The sequence below is a fragment of the Salvelinus alpinus genome, chromosome 29, assembly GCF_045679555.1.
Source record: "Salvelinus alpinus chromosome 29, SLU_Salpinus.1, whole genome shotgun sequence".
NCBI classification, from domain to species: domain Eukaryota; kingdom Metazoa; phylum Chordata; class Actinopteri; order Salmoniformes; family Salmonidae; genus Salvelinus; species Salvelinus alpinus.
Window position 1 is genome coordinate 41,382,042 of NC_092114.1, and position 17,911 is coordinate 41,399,952.

Sequence of the window (17,911 nt, forward strand, 5' to 3'; positions counted from 1 at the left end):
TTGTATTGGGTGGAAGGCAAAACACTGGATCCGTTTCGGGAAAGTCATATTCCTGGTAGGAACGATGATGAGTTGACGTTAATCGTATATTCAGTAGTTCCTCCCGACTGTATGTAATGAAACCTAAGATTACCTGGGGTACCGATGTAAGAAATAACACATAAAAAAACAAAATACTGCATATTTTCCAAGGAACGCGAAGCGAGGCGGCCATCTCGTTTCGGCGCCGGATGTACAAGGAGCCATTTCTGCTGTGTGTGTGTTTATATATATATATATATATATTGTGTGTGTGTGTGATCCAGTCTTAAATAGATTATTGCTCCTACTTCCCATAGATCTGAATGGATTGGATGTAAAGAATATGGTGGAAATATAACGCTATCGTACCAAAAAGCTAGCTGAAGTTATAGCCACATCCATTTGATTCTTTCAGACCTAGTGTCTAGGGGTTGATTTTGCACTGGGCATGTGTGTTTGTGTGTATGTAGACCATGAGGAGCCCACTGACCTGGTTTGACCTCTAAAGTCCCTCTATCTGAGCTGCTCTGACCCTTGCTGTCTGTCACAGTCAAAGTGAAGCTGTACTTTCCCTCCACCAGGTTAGTGAGAAACAGCACCGCCTGGTGGTCAGAGTTGTTCAGTACATCCTGGAGGATGGAACACAATTAATTCTTCAGACAAGATGCATTTTATTTGCATGTGATCAATTACAATTATATTGTCTCATGCTGATGACACATTTCTTAATTCAAAGTCTGATTAAGACATTGAATAATGTGATAATTGCAGAATGTATTTTCTAGCTGCATGCAATGGCCTACATTACTGAAAAAATAAATGTAGAAAAACTGTTGTCTGAGCAGAACACATTCTTATTCCAAATATTTCCAAGTAGGTCATTGTATGCAACTATTATTAAGCAGAATGTTAATCATGAGAAATGCAAGAGTATGATAAGAATGCTTTTACTTAATACAACATGAAGAAGGAAATGCTTGCTAGATTGTATTTGTTTGTTTACTTACTATGGGTTCATTGTGCTTGCCTGCCACAGTTCACCTAATACTTCATCATATTTTCTGTAAATATTTCTGTTATTCGTTTTAGCACTACGGAGTGGACTCGGTCTCTCACCCCTGCTGCAGGGCTACTGTCGTCACGGGTCCACAAGTAGCCGACTCCGCCCTTGTCGTCTGTGGAGTGGGAGCCATCCAGGGCTGCAGTCCGCAGGGGCAGAGAGATGGACGGCCTGGACTGGACATGGGCTACTGGGGGCTGGTCCAACTCTGGTAGAGAGCAGACAAGACACATTTAAGGACATTGCAGTGCCAAAGAGTATTCTGAAATACTCTGTACGCGGTTTCCATGCACCTGGTAAAACTATAGTTGTGGGAGTTATACTTAGGTTATACTTTAAAGAGTACTGCCATTCAGCTCGACTTCAGTTGACAAAATATTTCAGTGCATCTCGTGTGAGACCATTACCTTGTCTAGCCTGTTTTTGAAAGCTTCATATAGTTCAGTCTCTGATACATTTCCTTGTAGGCAATTCTCTATTAATAACTGTGTTTGTCTGATAAAACTCATCTCAACACCCAGAAGAAAAAAAAGAAAAAATCAGAGACTAAGGAAAACCTTACTCTTCAGAAATCAGAAAACCGAATTTAAACAAAAACACAGAACAAATAAACACACAGAGGACAGTTACCCTCTCGGACGATGACTGTGACCGTTTCGGTGCTCGCCAGATCCCTCTCGTCCGTCACGGTCAGGCTGAACTCGTACTCGCCCACCTGCAGCCCCGTCACCGTGGCAACGGCGCCGTCGGCGTTCTCGATCTTCACTCCGTCCGGGCCCCTGAGAGGAGAGAGACGACCATCACAGAGTCAGACAGGTGGAGAAACAGCAGCTCCACTGTCACCACAGAGCGCTGAACTGCGCCATATAACATGAGGAGGAAGAGAAGAGGGCTCCAAAGTGTCATCTCCACTCACCATACTGCCTCTGGTAGTTGAACTAAGTGTCACTCAAGCACAGAGAACAGGGAGTGTGTAATTTGCCAAAGTGTGTGGTGTGTGTGTGTGTATTTGGGAGTGTGTGCGTATGTGTGTGCATGAGAGAAAGTGAGTGTGTGAGCTCAAACGTGAGCATGCATGCAGTTGAGTGTGTGTGTGTGTCTGTGTCCGTCTGTGCATACGTGTGTGAATACTGACTTGCTCTGTTTCCAGTGGTAGGTGGAGATATTCTGGTCGTCCGTGCTCTTGCTGCCGTCCAGAGTGGTGCGGTCCACAGGTAGGGTCAGCTCCTTCTCTGGGCCGGGGTCTGCTACTGGGGGCTTATTGTTCTCTGAGGAGGATGGAACACAAGCAGGCTCGGGAAAACGTAGACTTTGGTGACAAGAGGACAATATCCGTATATAACTGTATTTTCATTTACAGAATCGTGCCAGTCGTTTGTCTCTGTTCATCAAGGTTAAACCAACATCCATTCAGATATGTTATATAATAGCAATGAATGAGAGACAATGTGTGGCTTATTTCTTGTAAATCAGGCATGATATTCAAGCAATTACCACTGCACTACACATGATCTATATGCTGCTGATTTACCTGGCTGGACGATAACAGTGACCTGTGCCGTGTCTTGCTGTCCGGCTGTGTCTGTGACAGTGAGCTGGAAGGTGTAGTCTCCTTCCTGCATGGCAGATAGCTGCAGAGTGGGAGTCCGCACGCCCTATAAGGTGAAGAAAAGAACTGTCAAGATGGGAGAGAAGAATTTCCCTTTTCTTGTTGGTGTCGAAATGAAGAATTTCCATTTTAAAACTACAAAAAAGCAATAATGGGGAAGCTTTATTTTCAGAAACCCCCCCCCACCTCAAATCCCCATGATTGCTAGGTAAGACCAGTGCATGGTCCCTGACATGGCTACCCCTGGTGCTCCTCTCTCACCTGCATCTCCACCACCTTGCCCTTGCTCTCGGGGCTGAGCGACCACTCGTAGGCCAGCGGCTCGTGGTCGTCCGCGCTCTGGTTGCCGTGCAGTGTGACAGCGTTGCGCGGTAGCGTGATGACCTGGTTGGGCCCGGCGTTGGCCACCGGCCGGTAGTCCATGGCCTTGCTGACCGACAGCGTGGCCTGGGTGGAGCTCTGGGCCCCGTCTGAGTCCGTAACCGTCAGACTGAAGGGGAGAGAATAGGGGGGAAAGTTTGTGATAGACAAAAGCAAGGACGTTAGGAATTTGTCTAAGACCTAGCCTTCACCTATGGCTGAAATGGGGAGAGGGTGAGGGGCAAATGCTTGTGAAATGGTATGAGGAAAACAGCTGAACAAAGAGATAGACGGGGAATACAAGGAGAATACAAAATGGCATGCCCATAGAAACAACAAGGTATATTTAAGCAATATGGCCCGAGGGGGTGTGGTATACGGCCAATATACGACGGCAAAGGGCTGTTCTTACACGCAACGCGGATACAGCCCTTAGCCGTGGTATACTGGCCATATACCACCAAACCCAGAGGTGCCTTATTGCTATTATAAACTGGTTACCAACGTAATTACAGCAGTAACAAGAAATATTGTGTCATACCCGGGGTATATGATCTGATAAACAACGGCTGTCAGCCAATCAGCATTCAGGGCTCGAAACACCTAGTTTATAAAAAGCATTATTAACTGGGTGGTTCGAGCCCTGAATGCGCCGCGTCGCGCCTAAGAACAGCCCTTAGCCGTGGTATAGTGGCAAGAAAAAGTGTGAGAACCATTTGGAATTACCTGGATTTCTGCATAAATTGGTCATAAAATTTGATCTGATCTTCATCAAAGTCACAACAATAGACAAACAGTGTGCTTAAACTAATAACACACAAATTATTGTATTTTTCTTGTCTATATTCACAGTGTAGGTTGGAAAAAGTATGTGAACCCCAAGGCTAATAACTTCTCCAAAAGCTAATCGGAGTCCGGAGTCAGCTAACCTGGAGTCGAATCAATGAGACGAGATTAGAGATGCTGGTTAGAGCTGGCCTGCCCTATAAAAAAAACTCACAAAATTTTAGTTTGCTATTCACAAGAAGCATTGCCTGATGTGAACCATGCCTCGAACAAAAGAGATCTCAGAAGACCTAAGATTAAGAATGGTTGACTTGCATAAAGCTGGAAAGGGTTACAATAGTATCTCTAAAAGTCAGTCCACGGTAAGACAAATTGTCTAGAAATGGAGAAATGTCAGCACTGTTGCTACTCTCCCTAGGAGTGGCTGTCCTGCAAAGATGACTGCAAGAGCACAGCGCAGAATACTCAATGAGGTTAAGAAGAATCCTAGACTGTCAGCTAAAGACTTACAGAAATATCTGGAAGATGCTAACATCTCTGTTGACGAGTCTATGATACGTAAAACACAAAACAAGAATGGTGTTCATGGGAGGACACCACGGAAGAAGCCACTGCTGTCCAAAAAAACATTGCTGCATGTCTGAAGTCCGCAAAAGAGCACATAGATGTTCCACAGCGCTACCGGCAAAATATTCTGTGGACAGATGAAACTACAGTTGAGTTGTTTGGAAGGAACACACAATACTATGTGTGGAGAAAAAAAAGGCACAGCACACCAACATCAAAACCTCATCCCAACTGTAAACTATGCTGGAGGGAGGATCATGGTTTGGGGATGCTTTGCTGTCTCAGGGCCTGGACAGTTGCTATCATCGATAGAAAAATGAATTCCCAAGTTTATCAAGACATTTTGCAGGAGAATGTTAGGGTATCTGTCTGCCAATTGAAGCTCAACAGAAGTTGGGTGATGCAACAGGACAACGACTTAAAACACAGAAGTATATCAACAACAGAATGGCTTCAACAGAAGAAAATACACCTTCTGGAGTGGCACAGTCAGAGTCCTGACCTCAACCCGATTTGAGATGCTGTGGCAGGACCTCAAGAAAGCAGTTCACACCAGACATCCCAACAATATTGCTGAACTGAAACAGTTTTGTAAAGAGGAATGGTTCAAAATTCCTCCTGACCGTTGTGCAGGTCTGATCCGCAACTACAGAAAACATTTGGTTGAGGTTATTGTTGCCAAAGGAGGGTCAACATGTTATTAAATCCAGGGGTTCACATACTTTCCCACCCTTCACTGTGAATGTTTACAAGGTGTGTTCAATAAAGACATGAAAACGTATAATTGTTGGAGTGTTATTAGATTAAGCAGCCTGTGTTTGTCGATTGTTGTGACATAGATAAAGATCAGATCAAATTTTATGACAAATTTATGCAGAAATCCAGGTAATTCCAAAGGGTTCACATACGTTATCTTGCCACGGTATATTGACCATATACCACACCCCCCCGTCTTTTATTGCTGAAATATGTAGAGAAAATACAAGACCGTGCATGCCCATGGAGAAGACAAGGTGACAGCGCCGGGAGGTGTACAAAGGTAATGAAAGTGTAGGCACTAGGTAGAGAAACTACAAAGCGCCACATACCCATTGAGAAGACAAGGGAAGAGTACCTGAATGTGTAGTTCCCTGGGACAAGGCCGGTGAGGGTGAGGATTTGGGTGTCTGCAGAGACCTTCTCCTCCCTCAGCGGGCCCTTCACCTCCTCCCAATGCCACGCCACCACCTTGTCATCGTCTGTGCTCTCTGAGGGGCCGAAACACAGGGAGAGGAGGAAGACAGGACAGGAAGAAGAGGGAGGAAAAGAACCGGTTAAAAACAAACAGTCCATAAATGTATAGGCCACCCTGCCTTTACTTTTGCCCGTCTCAACCCTGACTACCAAAGTTTTTCTCCCCATTGTTTTATGGAAGAACTGCGCCAAACCAAAGATAAACATCTAGCATTCTAGGGTAAATACCGGTTCTTGCTACAATTTCAATGTACGGCAGTAGAGCTATAATCTAAATAAAGACACCCTTGACAAAATCGGTCTTTTTTTGTAAGCAAAGAACTAGACAAGATGCTACACAAAATCCCTTTTGACATCCACAGATGGTGCAATCCCAGTTGATCTGATTTGATTGTGACCAACGAGCCAGGTGAACTCACGGCTGCCGTCGATCACCGTGGAGCTGGTTGGCAAGGAGATCTCCTGGAACTTAGGGGAAACCACAGCGATGGGCAGCTTGTTTATCCGCAGCTCTGTGAAGTGGAAGAGGTTAGCTAATTGGCTGAACGGTACAGTTGGGTCGTGTTCATAAGGGCACGAGTAGCAAAACGAAAATGTGCATTTCTTATTGGACAACTCCAGGTAATCCATCCCTGTCTCAGTCTGCTATCTTCTGTTCGGTTCTAACGAACACGCCCCAGGTATGAGTCATTGTTGACATTTCAGTATAAGCCCATTAATGGGAAAGTCAAGGGAGGTGACCTTTAATATGTTACAGTTTACACAGGTTCCTACTAAAGAGAATATCAAACACAGTCAATACGAGTCATGTTAGTTTAACCCCCACCTGGTTTGACTGTTACGTTGACAAAGCCCTCTCCGTGTGCTCCGTCGCCGGCCACGGTCACCTCAAACTCATACAGTCCCACCGTCAGCTGAACACAAGAGCCAGAGAGAGGTTGAATTGGAGTGACTACAATAATAATTGTTTCTCATAGTTTTACAGTACTGTATAAATGGTTCTGGTCATAAATGTAATCTCAGTTAAGAGGCCTGAGTTTGAACAGAGAGAGAGAGATGAGAGGTAATGGTTGTACTAATTCAAGGAGCTGTACCTTGCTGAGTTTGAACAGAGAGAGAGAGAGAGATGAGAGAGGTAACGGTTGAACTTATTCAAAGAGCTGTACCTTGCTGAGTTTGAGTGTCTTGCTGTGTTTCCCCTCCATCTCTCCACTGTAGTCTTTGGGATGAGTTCTCAAGAGCCAGTCAAATACATAGTCGGTCCCTTTCGAGAAGTGAGAGAGAGAGATCAATCAAAGCCGAGGATGTAAGCTCTGACTAATGGCATGCGTGGATACAGAGCTCGCCTCAGTGCCAGGCTATTTTCTTCGTTAGCTCACTCCTTTGTCGTTGTCATGCCAAATGAAACAGATGAGCTTATACAGAACTCGGGTGAGACGCGGACCACACGGGCTGTGTATAATACAGGTGTATGACACAGTATAACTAAGTAATAACGCAGGTAGGTTGAGTAGTAGTACCTGGCTGGGGCGCTGGCACCACAAAGGCGTTGAGTTCCACCTCGTTGCGCGGCAGCGTGACCTCCACACTCTCGCCTGCCGACACCACCAATTCCCGCACTGTCGTGGAAACCACAGGATTTGCATGGATTGAAACGGAGGGCGGAACACTGAAACAGAAGCTCATTCAAAGTGCAAACAGTAGACGTACATCTGCAGTGGGTGCCAGTTTATGAATGGGAGTAGATGTTTGGTGCTACACGTTTCTTCCTTCCACGAAGACATGCCTCAACACATCCATTTTGTTATTAGTACGTTATCAACCAAACAGTTGTCGAGGGTGGGGTTTTGAGGGATACTAGGTCAAAGTTCAGCGTCCACTGCCTTACCAGCCTGCGTTGGTGATGTAGTGATTGTAGGAGCAGTAGTGGGAAGCACAGAGCTGCTGTTGGAAGATGCTGTGTCCCTGGTGTCCTCTGACGTATAGTTCTGCTGTGAGGGTGACGGAGCTTCTCCACTTCCATTGGTTAGCTGACTGTGGTTCTTATCAGATGTTTGAGGGAAGGTTACACCGCTGGTGATGCCGACTGTTGGATCTGGACGCTCTGCATCCTTGGAAACCCGCTGTCAAGACATGGATGAACTCAATGAACTTCAGATAAGAATGGAAAGATGACGAACGACATTGGCTACATTGTACAGTCTTCAATAGCCTTCGTGAAGTAACCACTGCAGTTACATTCAGGAAGTATTCAGACTTTTCCCACTGTTACGTTGCAGCTTTAATCTAAAAAAGGGAATAAATAAGAAAATGTTCCTCATCAATCCACACACAATACCCCATAATGGCAAAGCGAAAACAGGTTTTTAGAAATGTTTGAACGTTTATAAAAAATTTAAAACAGAAATACACTACCGGTCAAAAGTTTTAGAACACCTACTCATTCAAGGGTTTTTCTTTATTTTGACTAATTTCTACATTGTAGAATAGTAGTGAAGACATCAAAACTATGAATGAACACATATGGAATCATGTAGTAATTAAAAAAGTGTAGCCACCCTTTGCCTTGATGACAGCTTTGCACACTCTTGGCATTCTCTCAACCAGCTTCATGAGGTAGTCACCTGGAATGCATTTCAATGAACAGGTGTGCCTTGTTAAAAGTTAATTTGTGGAATTTCTTTCCTTCTTAATGCGTTTGAGCCAATCAGTTGTGTTGTGACAAGGTAGGGGGGTATACAGAAGACAGCCCTATTTGGTGAAAGACCAAGTCCATATTATGCAGTGCTATGATGGAACTGGCTCTCATGAGGACCGCCACAGGAATGGAAGACCCAGAGTTACCTCTGCTGCAGAGGATAAGTTCATTAGAGTTACCAGCCTCAGAAATTGCAGCCCAAATAAATGCTTCACAAAGTTCAAGTAACAGACACATCAACATCAACTGTTCAGAGGAGACTGTGAGAATCAGGCCTTCATGGTAGAATTGCTGCAAAGAAACCACTACTAAAGGATACCAATAATAATAAGAGACTTGCTTGGGCCAAGAAACACGAGCAAATGGACAATAGACTGGTGGAAATTTGAGATTTTTTGGTACCAACCTCTTTGTTTTTGTGAGACGCGGTGTAAGTGAACGGATGATCTCCGCATGTGCATTTCCCACTGTAAAGCATGGAGGAGGTGGTGTTATGGTGTGTGGGTGCTTTGCTGGTGACACTGTCTATGCTTTATGTAAAATTCAAGGCACACTTAAACCGGAATAGCTACCACAGAATTCTGCAGCGATACGCCATCACATCTGGTTTGGGTTTAGTGGAACTATCATTTGTTTTTCAACAGGACAATGACCCAACACACCTCCAGGGGGTGTAAGGGCTATTTGACCAAGAAGGAGAGTAATGGAGCGCTGCATCAGATGACCTGGCCTCCACAATCCCCCGACCTCAACCAAATTGAGATGGTTTGGGATGAGTCGGACCGCAGAGTGAAAGAAAAGCAGCCAGCAAGTGCTCAGCGTACGTGGAAACTCCTGTTGGAGTTTGGAAAAGCATTCCAGGTGAAGCTAGTTGAGAGAATGCCAAGAGTGTGCAAAGCTGTCATCACGGCAAAGGGTGGCTATTTGAAGAATCTCAAATATAAAATATCTTTTGATTTGTTTAACACTTTTTGATTACTACATGATTCCATGTGTTATTTCATAGTTTTGATGTCTTCACTGTTATTCTACAATGTAGACAATAGTAAAAGTAAAGAAAAACCCTTTAATGAGTAGGTGTCCTAAAACTTTTGACCGGTTGTGTACCTTATTTACATAAGTATTCAGACCCTTTGCTATGGGACTAGAAATTGAGCTCAGGTGCATCCTGTTTCCATTGATCATCCTTGATGTTTCTACAAGTTGTAGTCCACCTGTGGTAAATTCAATTGATTGGACATGATTTGGAAAGGCACACACCTGTCTATATAAGGGCCCACAGATCAAAAAACAAGCCATGAGGTCGAAGGAATTGTCTGTAGAGCGCAGAGACTGGATTGTGTCGAGGCACAGATCTGGGGAAGGGTACCAAAAAAAGGCTGGCAGCATTGAAGGTCCCCAAGAACACAGTGGCCTCCATCATTCTTAAATAGAAGAAGTTTGGAACCACCAAGAGACTCTTCCTAGAGCTGGCCGCCCGGCCAAACTGCGCAATCGGGGGAGAAGGGCCTTGGTCAGCGAGGTGACTAAGAACCCGATGTTCACTGACAGAGCTCCAGAGTTCCTCTGTGGAGATGGGAGAACATTCTAGAACAGGGGTTCTTAAACTTGTTAAGCCTGGGACCCAAATGAGAAATTCTGTGTTTTCCTGGGACCCAAGCTTATGAAAACATGCAACTATTCGTAAATATTGGTACATTTCATCGGCCTTATCCCTAAAACAAATGCAATATAGACAACTAACAATGAGATACACATATAAATAGCTATTCATGTTTCTTTTTCCCCCATTAAAAACACTCTTACAGCCTCCTGAGTGGCGCAGCGGTCTAAGGCACTACATTGCAGTGCTAGCTGCGTTACTAAAGATCCTGGTTCAATACCGGGCTGTGTCGCAGCCGGCCGCGCCCGGGAAACCCATGAGGCGACGCACAATTGGCCTAGCGTCGTTCGGGTTAGGGGAGGGTTTGCCTGACCGAATGTCCTTGTCCCATCGCGCCCTAGCAACTCCTGTTGCGGGCCGGGCGCATGCACGCTGACACGGTCGCCAGGTGTACGGTGTTTCCTCCGACACATTTGTTAGGCTGGCTTCCGGGTTAAGCACGCATTGTGTCAAGAAGCAGTGCGGCTAGGTTGGGTTGTGTTTCGGAGGACGCACGGCTCTCGACCTTCGCTTCTCCAGAGTCCGTACAGGAGTTGCAGCGATGGGACAAGACTGTAACTACCAATTTGATATCACGAAATTAGGGAGAAAGGGGTAAAAAAAAAATATAATAACAATAATAAAATGTAATAAATAAAAAACACTTACAAATCTGTCTAGGTTGGAACTGTTGCTGTTAAACTACAATAAATAATTTTAATTCTGAACTGGAACAAACTGATTGGCGCAAGATGTTTTTTGAGGCATCACACAGATGTAAACCAGAAAACACACACAGTCCTAATGAGAGGTGTGTAACTGGTTGAAGTTTTCAACAAGCAGGTCTATTCTGGGCTCAGTTTTGTTCAGTGCAATCTTGAGGTCATGCTCAGCATTGAGACCGTTTCTGTACTTGCTTTTTAAGTAGTCCAGAGTTGAGAACCCTGACTGACATAGGTATGTGGTGCCAAACCGGATCAGAACATCTACTGCTTTCTCAGTATGTCTGCAGACTGCTTCCTGCAGTAGATGCGCAACCCAGAACTGTGTTTGCCTCAAAAAGCATCTTGCAATCAATCACTTTTTTGGTTACTACATGATTCCATATGTGTTATTTCATAGTTTTAATGTCTTCACTATTATTCTCTGACGTAGAAAATAGTAAAAATTAAGAAAAACCCTTGAATTAGTCGGTGTGTCCAAACTTGACTGGTACTGTATGTAAATGTGATAGTTTTCTAATTTGTATGAATGTGCAAACATTTCAACAACAAAAAAACTTTCTTTGTCATTATGGGGTATTGTGTGTAGATTGATGAGGTGAATTTTTTTTTTTTATCCATTTTAGAATAAGGCTGTAACGTAACAACATGTGGAAAAAGTCAAGGGGTCTGAATACTTTCCGAATGCACTGTATGATTGCATAGCTTACATTAATTAACACATATGTTAGGGAAATATAGATGTTGTCTATGTATTACTTTATAGGAGGGTATTTAGTCTTTGTTTTTATCTACTCCGTCCCAGTGATCCCAGAAGGAAGGGTAAACAGGCATCTATGACTCAACTACAATACTAGAACTTTCCGTTGACTCACAGTGCTAGAAAGTTGGTCCGACCCACTTCCCTTTCCTGTTGGTGCCCGCCTCTGCCTTCTCCTTCGAGCTGTGGTGGTGCCCTTTGAAAGCTGCTGCAGGAGCCCCAGGGACTCGATGTGGGGCTGGGGTAGAGACGTGACTTGACAGAGCCCTCTGTTGGAGCAGCTCAGTAGCACACAGCGCCCCCCCAGGCTCCACACGGCACTGCAGGCGGGCTCCAGGCAGCATGATTCCCAGCATCTGGCGCTGTTCCTCCCCACAGCCAAGGGGCGCCAGCCTAAACCGACCACACTGCTCCAGTGGATCCCCAACACTCCCCCTGTCACCCGGCAGATCTCGGCAGATACACCTGGAGAGGGAAAGAAGATGAAAGAGAGTTGTTATAGAAAGTGTGTATATATTTTTTTATTTAACTAGGCAAGTCAGTTAAGAACAAATTCTTATTTACAGTGACGGCCTACCCCGGCCAAACCCGGACGACACTGGGCCAATTGTGCGCCGGTCTATGGGATATAAAGAGGACGTGATCAGTGAATTTGCCATCTGGGACAAGGATTGGTATTTTCTGTGGGTACTTGGGGCCAATGTTCCCTCTAAGCTGGGTGCTTGCGAGCAGTAGCCCCGAGACTGCTGTGTAGAAATATCAGCACACAGAGAGAAGCACGAGATTGAACTTCACTCAACTTTCTAGAGCAGTGGTCACCAACCGGTCAATCTCCAAGGCATTCCTAGTCAAACATTTATGTAAAAACCAATGATAAAGCCTTGTGTTCCTACTTTGTTTTATTCGTCTCAGGCTGTTGGAGGTAGGTGCACCTCATTCACCGGCCCTGCACGCCGGGTAGGTGAACTGTTGCCATTTTGAACCATTTCATGTGTCTGAAGGTACAAACTCTGCCTTCCCGGCTGGCCCGGAGAACAAATCAAGTGCACTATAGGCCTACCGCTGGCCAATTGGCTCAGATTGCCATGGCTGCAGTGACGTAGCAGACGTAAAAGCTACAGCAAAGTTGATACTGTGAAATTTCAAAACGTTTAAAACCATGACTAGAAAGAGATTGTCAACGAATACAGCAAAGAGGTGCTGTTATTATGAGTGAGTTCATGTTTAAGTTCTTACTCAGCACTGACAACACTTTGTATTCAACACTTTTAGAAGGCCTAAAATGAGCGTTCTATTTCCACTCAGCACTACAACAAGCAGTAACGAATGAGTATGAAAGTGTATCTATAGGCTTGCGTTGTTGTTGTTATTATTAGCGGCTTGGGTCTTATTTAATATTTCACTTCCTCTATTCATAGGAGTAACATGAATTTGTGCGCGAGGCAGTAATAATGAGGTGAGACGCGAGTCGCCCCATCAGCTGGAAGACGGTGTCCCTTTTGGTCAGCGGAGGACAGGGAGAGCGGAGGGATGTTGAGAGACGGACTCTCAGCCTGCTGCCCTCTCCCTCCGCTGAGACTGACCATCAGATGCAGGCACCACCAGCCCAGTAAAATACAAATAAAAAGCAAATGATTTAAATGTGTGCTCACTCAGCTGTGCCTCACAAGTAATACAACAACGGATCCATTACCGGTGTGATCATATAGCCTACCTCGAACTTTGAAATACAATAAAACAAAAAATGGCCAACAATGCCTTGGCAGGGCAATTCAAGCAAAGCCAATATGCAGAAATAATGCATTTGGCCTATAGCTTACTTCACATAACTCATTGCTACAGTACTGTTTTTAATTGGATAATGTTGCATAGGCTTAGGTTTTGTAAGTCGGCTTGCATGTTAACTCAGTTATTTTGACTCTTAACTCATGAGTTTTCCCTGTTAACGTTTCCCTTTACTGTGGAAAATGTGATCAAATCAACACAACATTAGGCACTTTCAATGCAACATACCGAAACAAAACAAACTATGCAAGATATTTTGTTGTAGGCATAGCGCATCCGAGTAGGAGTCTATTGCATTGACACGCACTACTCAGTCCGTACTGTACACAGACCGGTGAGGCATAAACAAATCAGAGCTGCAGTAGGCCTATATGCAAATATCCATATATGGCAATGGTCTCTCTGCCATTTACTTTCACCTGGACTGTGTTTACAGCATGAGTGGTCGTGAGTAGATGTGCTTGTTTTGAGATCAAAGCGAGAGCTGCATGTACCGACGTGTGCACATTTTGTTCATATCCTTTGCTAGTTGAGTTACTAGCCCAGTTAGATTATTTGTAGTCAGAAATAGGGGACTGATTGCTTCCTACAAGAGCACAAAACATGTACATTTCTAGACATCTTTTAAAAGCAAGTGAGGTAAAGAGCGTTTTTTTTGTTTTAACCTCTAACGAGTCACAAACCCGGATCCGGGATCCCCCCCATCAAAAAAGCTGACTAGCATAGCCTAGCCTAAAGCCACAGGGATATCATATAATAAAATGTTCATGAAATCACAAGTCCAAGACACCAAATGAAAGATACACATCTTGTGAATCCAGCCATCATTTCTGATTTTTAAAATGTTTTACAGGGAAGACACAATATGTATTTCTATTAGCTAACCACCATAGCAAAAGACACAACTTTTTTTCCCCACCATTTTTTCCCTGCATAGGTAGCTATCACAAATTCGACCAAATAAAGATATAAATAGTCACTAACCAAGAAACAACTTCATCAGATGACAGTCTGATAACATATTTATTGTATAGCATATGTTTTGTTCGAAAAATTTGCATATTTCAGGTATAAATCATAGTTTTACATTGCAGCCACCATCACAACTCTCACCAAAGCAACTAGAATAACTACAGAGAGCAAACGTGAATTACCTAAATACTCATCATAAAACATTTATGGAAAATACACAGCGTACAGCAAATGAAAGACAAAGATCTTGTGAATCCAGCCAATATTTCAGATTCTTTAAGTGTTTTACAGCGAAAACACAATTTAGCATTATATTAGCTTACTACAATAGCCAACCACACAACAGCATTGATTCAAGCCAACAGTAGCGATAACGAATAAACCAGCAAAATATATAATTTTTTTCACTAACCTTCTTCAGATGACAGTCCTATAACATCATATTACACAATACATATATTGTTTGTTCGAAAATGTGCATATTTAGCGGCACAAATGGTGGTTATACAATGAGAATAGTAGCCAAGCTGCCAACAAAATGTCGGGAGAAATCTTGGGAGAGGCACCTAATCTAATCAATAACTAATCATAAACTTGACTAAAAAATACAGGTTGGACAGCAAATGAAAGATACATTAGTTCTTAATGCAACCGCTGTGTTAGATTTTTAAAATTAACGTTACTACGACATACAGCGTGCGCTAAAGCGAGACCGCACCGAAATTAATGGCCGAATAATAGTTTTACATTTTTCAACAGAACAACGAATTAACATCATAAATAGTTCTTACTTTTTGATGAGCTTCCATCAGAATCTTGTGCAAGTGGTCCTTTGTCCAGAATCATCGTTGCGCGGTTGTAGATTGCCGTCTTCAACTTAGGAATTAGCAGCAAACATTAGCCATGTGGCGAAGACGTGTCCAACTCACCATAACGCAGGACAAAGAAATATCCGAAAATCGCAATATACTGATATAAACTGATATAACTCGGTTTAAAATAACTACATTATGATGTCTTTAACACCTATATCGAATAAAATCAGAGCCGGATATATCTAAGGCCTATAACGAGAGCTTTTCAGAATGCCATCCTGAGGTCCTCCTCTGCGCCATGACGAACGTTGAAAAGAGTGCACCCCCGGTTCCATGAGCCTTTATATGGCCTCAGATCTGCCTAGCAACACAATTCCAATTCTCACTGCTTACTGACATCTAGGGGAAATCGTATGCAGTGCATGTCGACTCATAGATCACATGCAATTTAATAAACTGACCCTGGAACAGAGCATCGATTTCAGATTTATCACTTCCTGACAGGAAGTTAGCTGCAACTTGAGTTCTGTTTTACTCACAGATATAATTCAAACGGTTTTAGAAACTAGAGAGTGTTTTCTATCCAATAGTAATAATAATATGCATATTGTACGAGCAAGAATTGAGTACGAGGCAGTTTAATTTGGGAATGAATTTTTACAAAGTGAAAACAGCGCCCCCATATTGACAAGAAGTTTTAAAGGGGCACTGTTGTATTTTGAGACAGGCTTAAATAAGCAAAGTAGCCAATAGGCAGAGACTAGCATAATTTGTCTGATTCTCTATAATAATGGTATGGGAATAATAATACATTTTATTTTGTAAAGTGGTTTCTTGCATCAAACACATCAACATTTTCAGTCACCTTCTTGTCTGAAGGACAAGTGGATAAACAGGTTAATGTCAAACCCTGGATGTTATTTTCAAAAGTCTCATGGAATGGAATGTAGGCCTACACCGAACACAATATATTGGCTGCTGGTTGCTACTGTAGACTGAAAGATAGAATAGTTATTTCCATGTTAAAATATTATGGGATGCATTTTCTCCATTGTTTTTGATGGTAGGCCACACTGGTAGGTCTCTTTTATGATCAAATCGCCACAGTAACCTACATGGCCAGTGTTAAAACGGTAACTTAGAGTGTACAGCCTCAGTGTTCACAGTAAACGCATGCTGGAAGTTGCACCGAATTTTCACAATGTTAAAGTTTGCGCTCAGCAGACCGGAAATTTGTCTCAGTGCTAAAAGAAAGAGGGAACCTTGATTAGCGCCCTGAATGTTTAGATTTGAGATCCTTCTTTCTTAGCTCTGGGAAGCCAGGTGTGTGCAGTCTGAGAGCAACCAGACATTAATGTGCTAGGCAGATGAGAAAAGCAGCCGACCCTGGTTTTGCACCCTACTGATTTAGGGCATAGATGTTATGTCATTGACATGAATGACCCTTTTCAACTTGTAACAAGCTTTAGCCTTCTATGTCATCTCTCTATAGCCATATGTACCTCGCAAATGCAATCTCTTAACATACAGTAACGCTCCAGACATGCCTGAAGCTCAACTGTTCAATCAAGTCACAGCGGTAAAGGGAAAAGAGGCCTTTCCCTGACAAAACAAGACGTTGATTAGGCTTTATTATCACCACGGTCAAACGTCCTATCATCAGGGCTTCAAGAACATAATCAAAAAAAGGCAGGATGAGTGTCTCTAGACAAGACATGGCACCAACCATCACCAACTCAGACACTCACTGACAGCGCAGCTGTTTCCATGGCTATTGTTGCCATAGCTCCGGAGCTGAATATTATGGGATGCGGGTGTAACCTAAACTCTGTGTAACACTGCTTGCAGCGATTGGGCCCCTTTGCTTTCTTTTAGAGAATGGAGCCTTTCGCCTCCGTTTAGTCATTCCCCTCCTACCCGAGCGACACTGACTCACAGAGGACCGATTGTCCGGCCTACATTGTAACTCACCATGCCTTGTGGCATCCACACTGTAAAAACAGCCATTCGGAGTGAGCCACCACCGAAACATGCATACACGCCTCAGAACCAACAGACAGTATAAACAATTACTAACAACCCGATAAACACAGAAAGTAAAGATACACACAAAGTAAAGATGTGCCAAGGTGTAAGACACACCCAAAGTAATAAAGGCAAGCATCTAATGTTAGACAATTGTATTCATGTTTTAATGTCTTCGATTCAATAAAGTGTATGGTAAGTACAACAAAACAATGAATATATCTCATTCCTTCTTACATCTTGGACAACCATGACACCGTGAATATTTCCAGAGAAATGTATTGGCGCATTTTACCTGTGGGAGGAACTAAGTAGCACAAGAAGCCCAGTAACAGGAAGAGGAGATGATGCGGTCGTGTCAATCGAGGTCGACTCCAGCTGAACAGGTTCTGATATGCATAGGACATTCTCCAGGAGGACCAAAGACCTGGACAGAACAGAAACAGTTGTCAGGATTGTGTAACATTACTAGCCTGTAAATCCAGACTGAATTGCCGCTCAACAGTGAAACAATAGTAAAGCGTAGCATGCTTCAGTCTAGATTTCCAGGCTATAACATCACACTACCTTGATGTAATTCAACACCAGCACAAAGGCGGCGCTATGAAGGGATTGACGTTTCAAGTCTGAACGGCACTTTGCCCATCGGCCAAGTCAGAAGTCTCTTTGGGCTGCCCCGAAGATTATGATCATTTGCACAAAAATGTAGATTGGCTATTTCCACGCAGAAGTGCCATACATTGCCTGAACATGGCGGAGGAATCAGAAAGATCAGTACTGAAATTCTTTATATTTGGTTGTTTTCAGTAAACAGAATCTCAGAGCAGGCTCCGATGGCATAAATTGTCCGTCTTTT

The 17,911-nt window shown here is 43.5% G+C and overlaps 1 protein-coding gene across 2 annotated transcripts in view; it reads right to left on the minus strand.

Annotated features, from left to right (window-relative positions):
- The window catches only part of LOC139559037 (dyslexia-associated protein KIAA0319-like protein), a 33,240-nt gene that overhangs the window by 7,559 nt on the left and 7,770 nt on the right, over positions 1-17,911 (minus strand). For both annotated transcript variants that reach the window (XM_071374670.1, XM_071374671.1), the window contains exons 3-16: positions 17,351-17,482; positions 11,574-11,923; positions 7,525-7,759; positions 7,157-7,255; positions 6,803-6,900; positions 6,463-6,550; positions 6,056-6,148; positions 5,518-5,650; positions 2,952-3,180; positions 2,613-2,736; positions 2,217-2,349; positions 1,712-1,860; positions 1,138-1,289; positions 512-650 (exon numbers count right to left, since the gene is read on the minus strand). In XM_071374670.1, coding sequence (XP_071230771.1) covers positions 512-650; positions 1,138-1,289; positions 1,712-1,860; positions 2,217-2,349; positions 2,613-2,736; positions 2,952-3,180; positions 5,518-5,650; positions 6,056-6,148; positions 6,463-6,550; positions 6,803-6,900; positions 7,157-7,255; positions 7,525-7,759; positions 11,574-11,923; positions 17,351-17,462 — 2,134 coding nt within the window. In that variant the 5' untranslated portion in view covers positions 17,463-17,482. The remainder of the gene's footprint in view (positions 1-511; positions 651-1,137; positions 1,290-1,711; positions 1,861-2,216; positions 2,350-2,612; positions 2,737-2,951; positions 3,181-5,517; positions 5,651-6,055; positions 6,149-6,462; positions 6,551-6,802; positions 6,901-7,156; positions 7,256-7,524; positions 7,760-11,573; positions 11,924-17,350; positions 17,483-17,911) is intronic.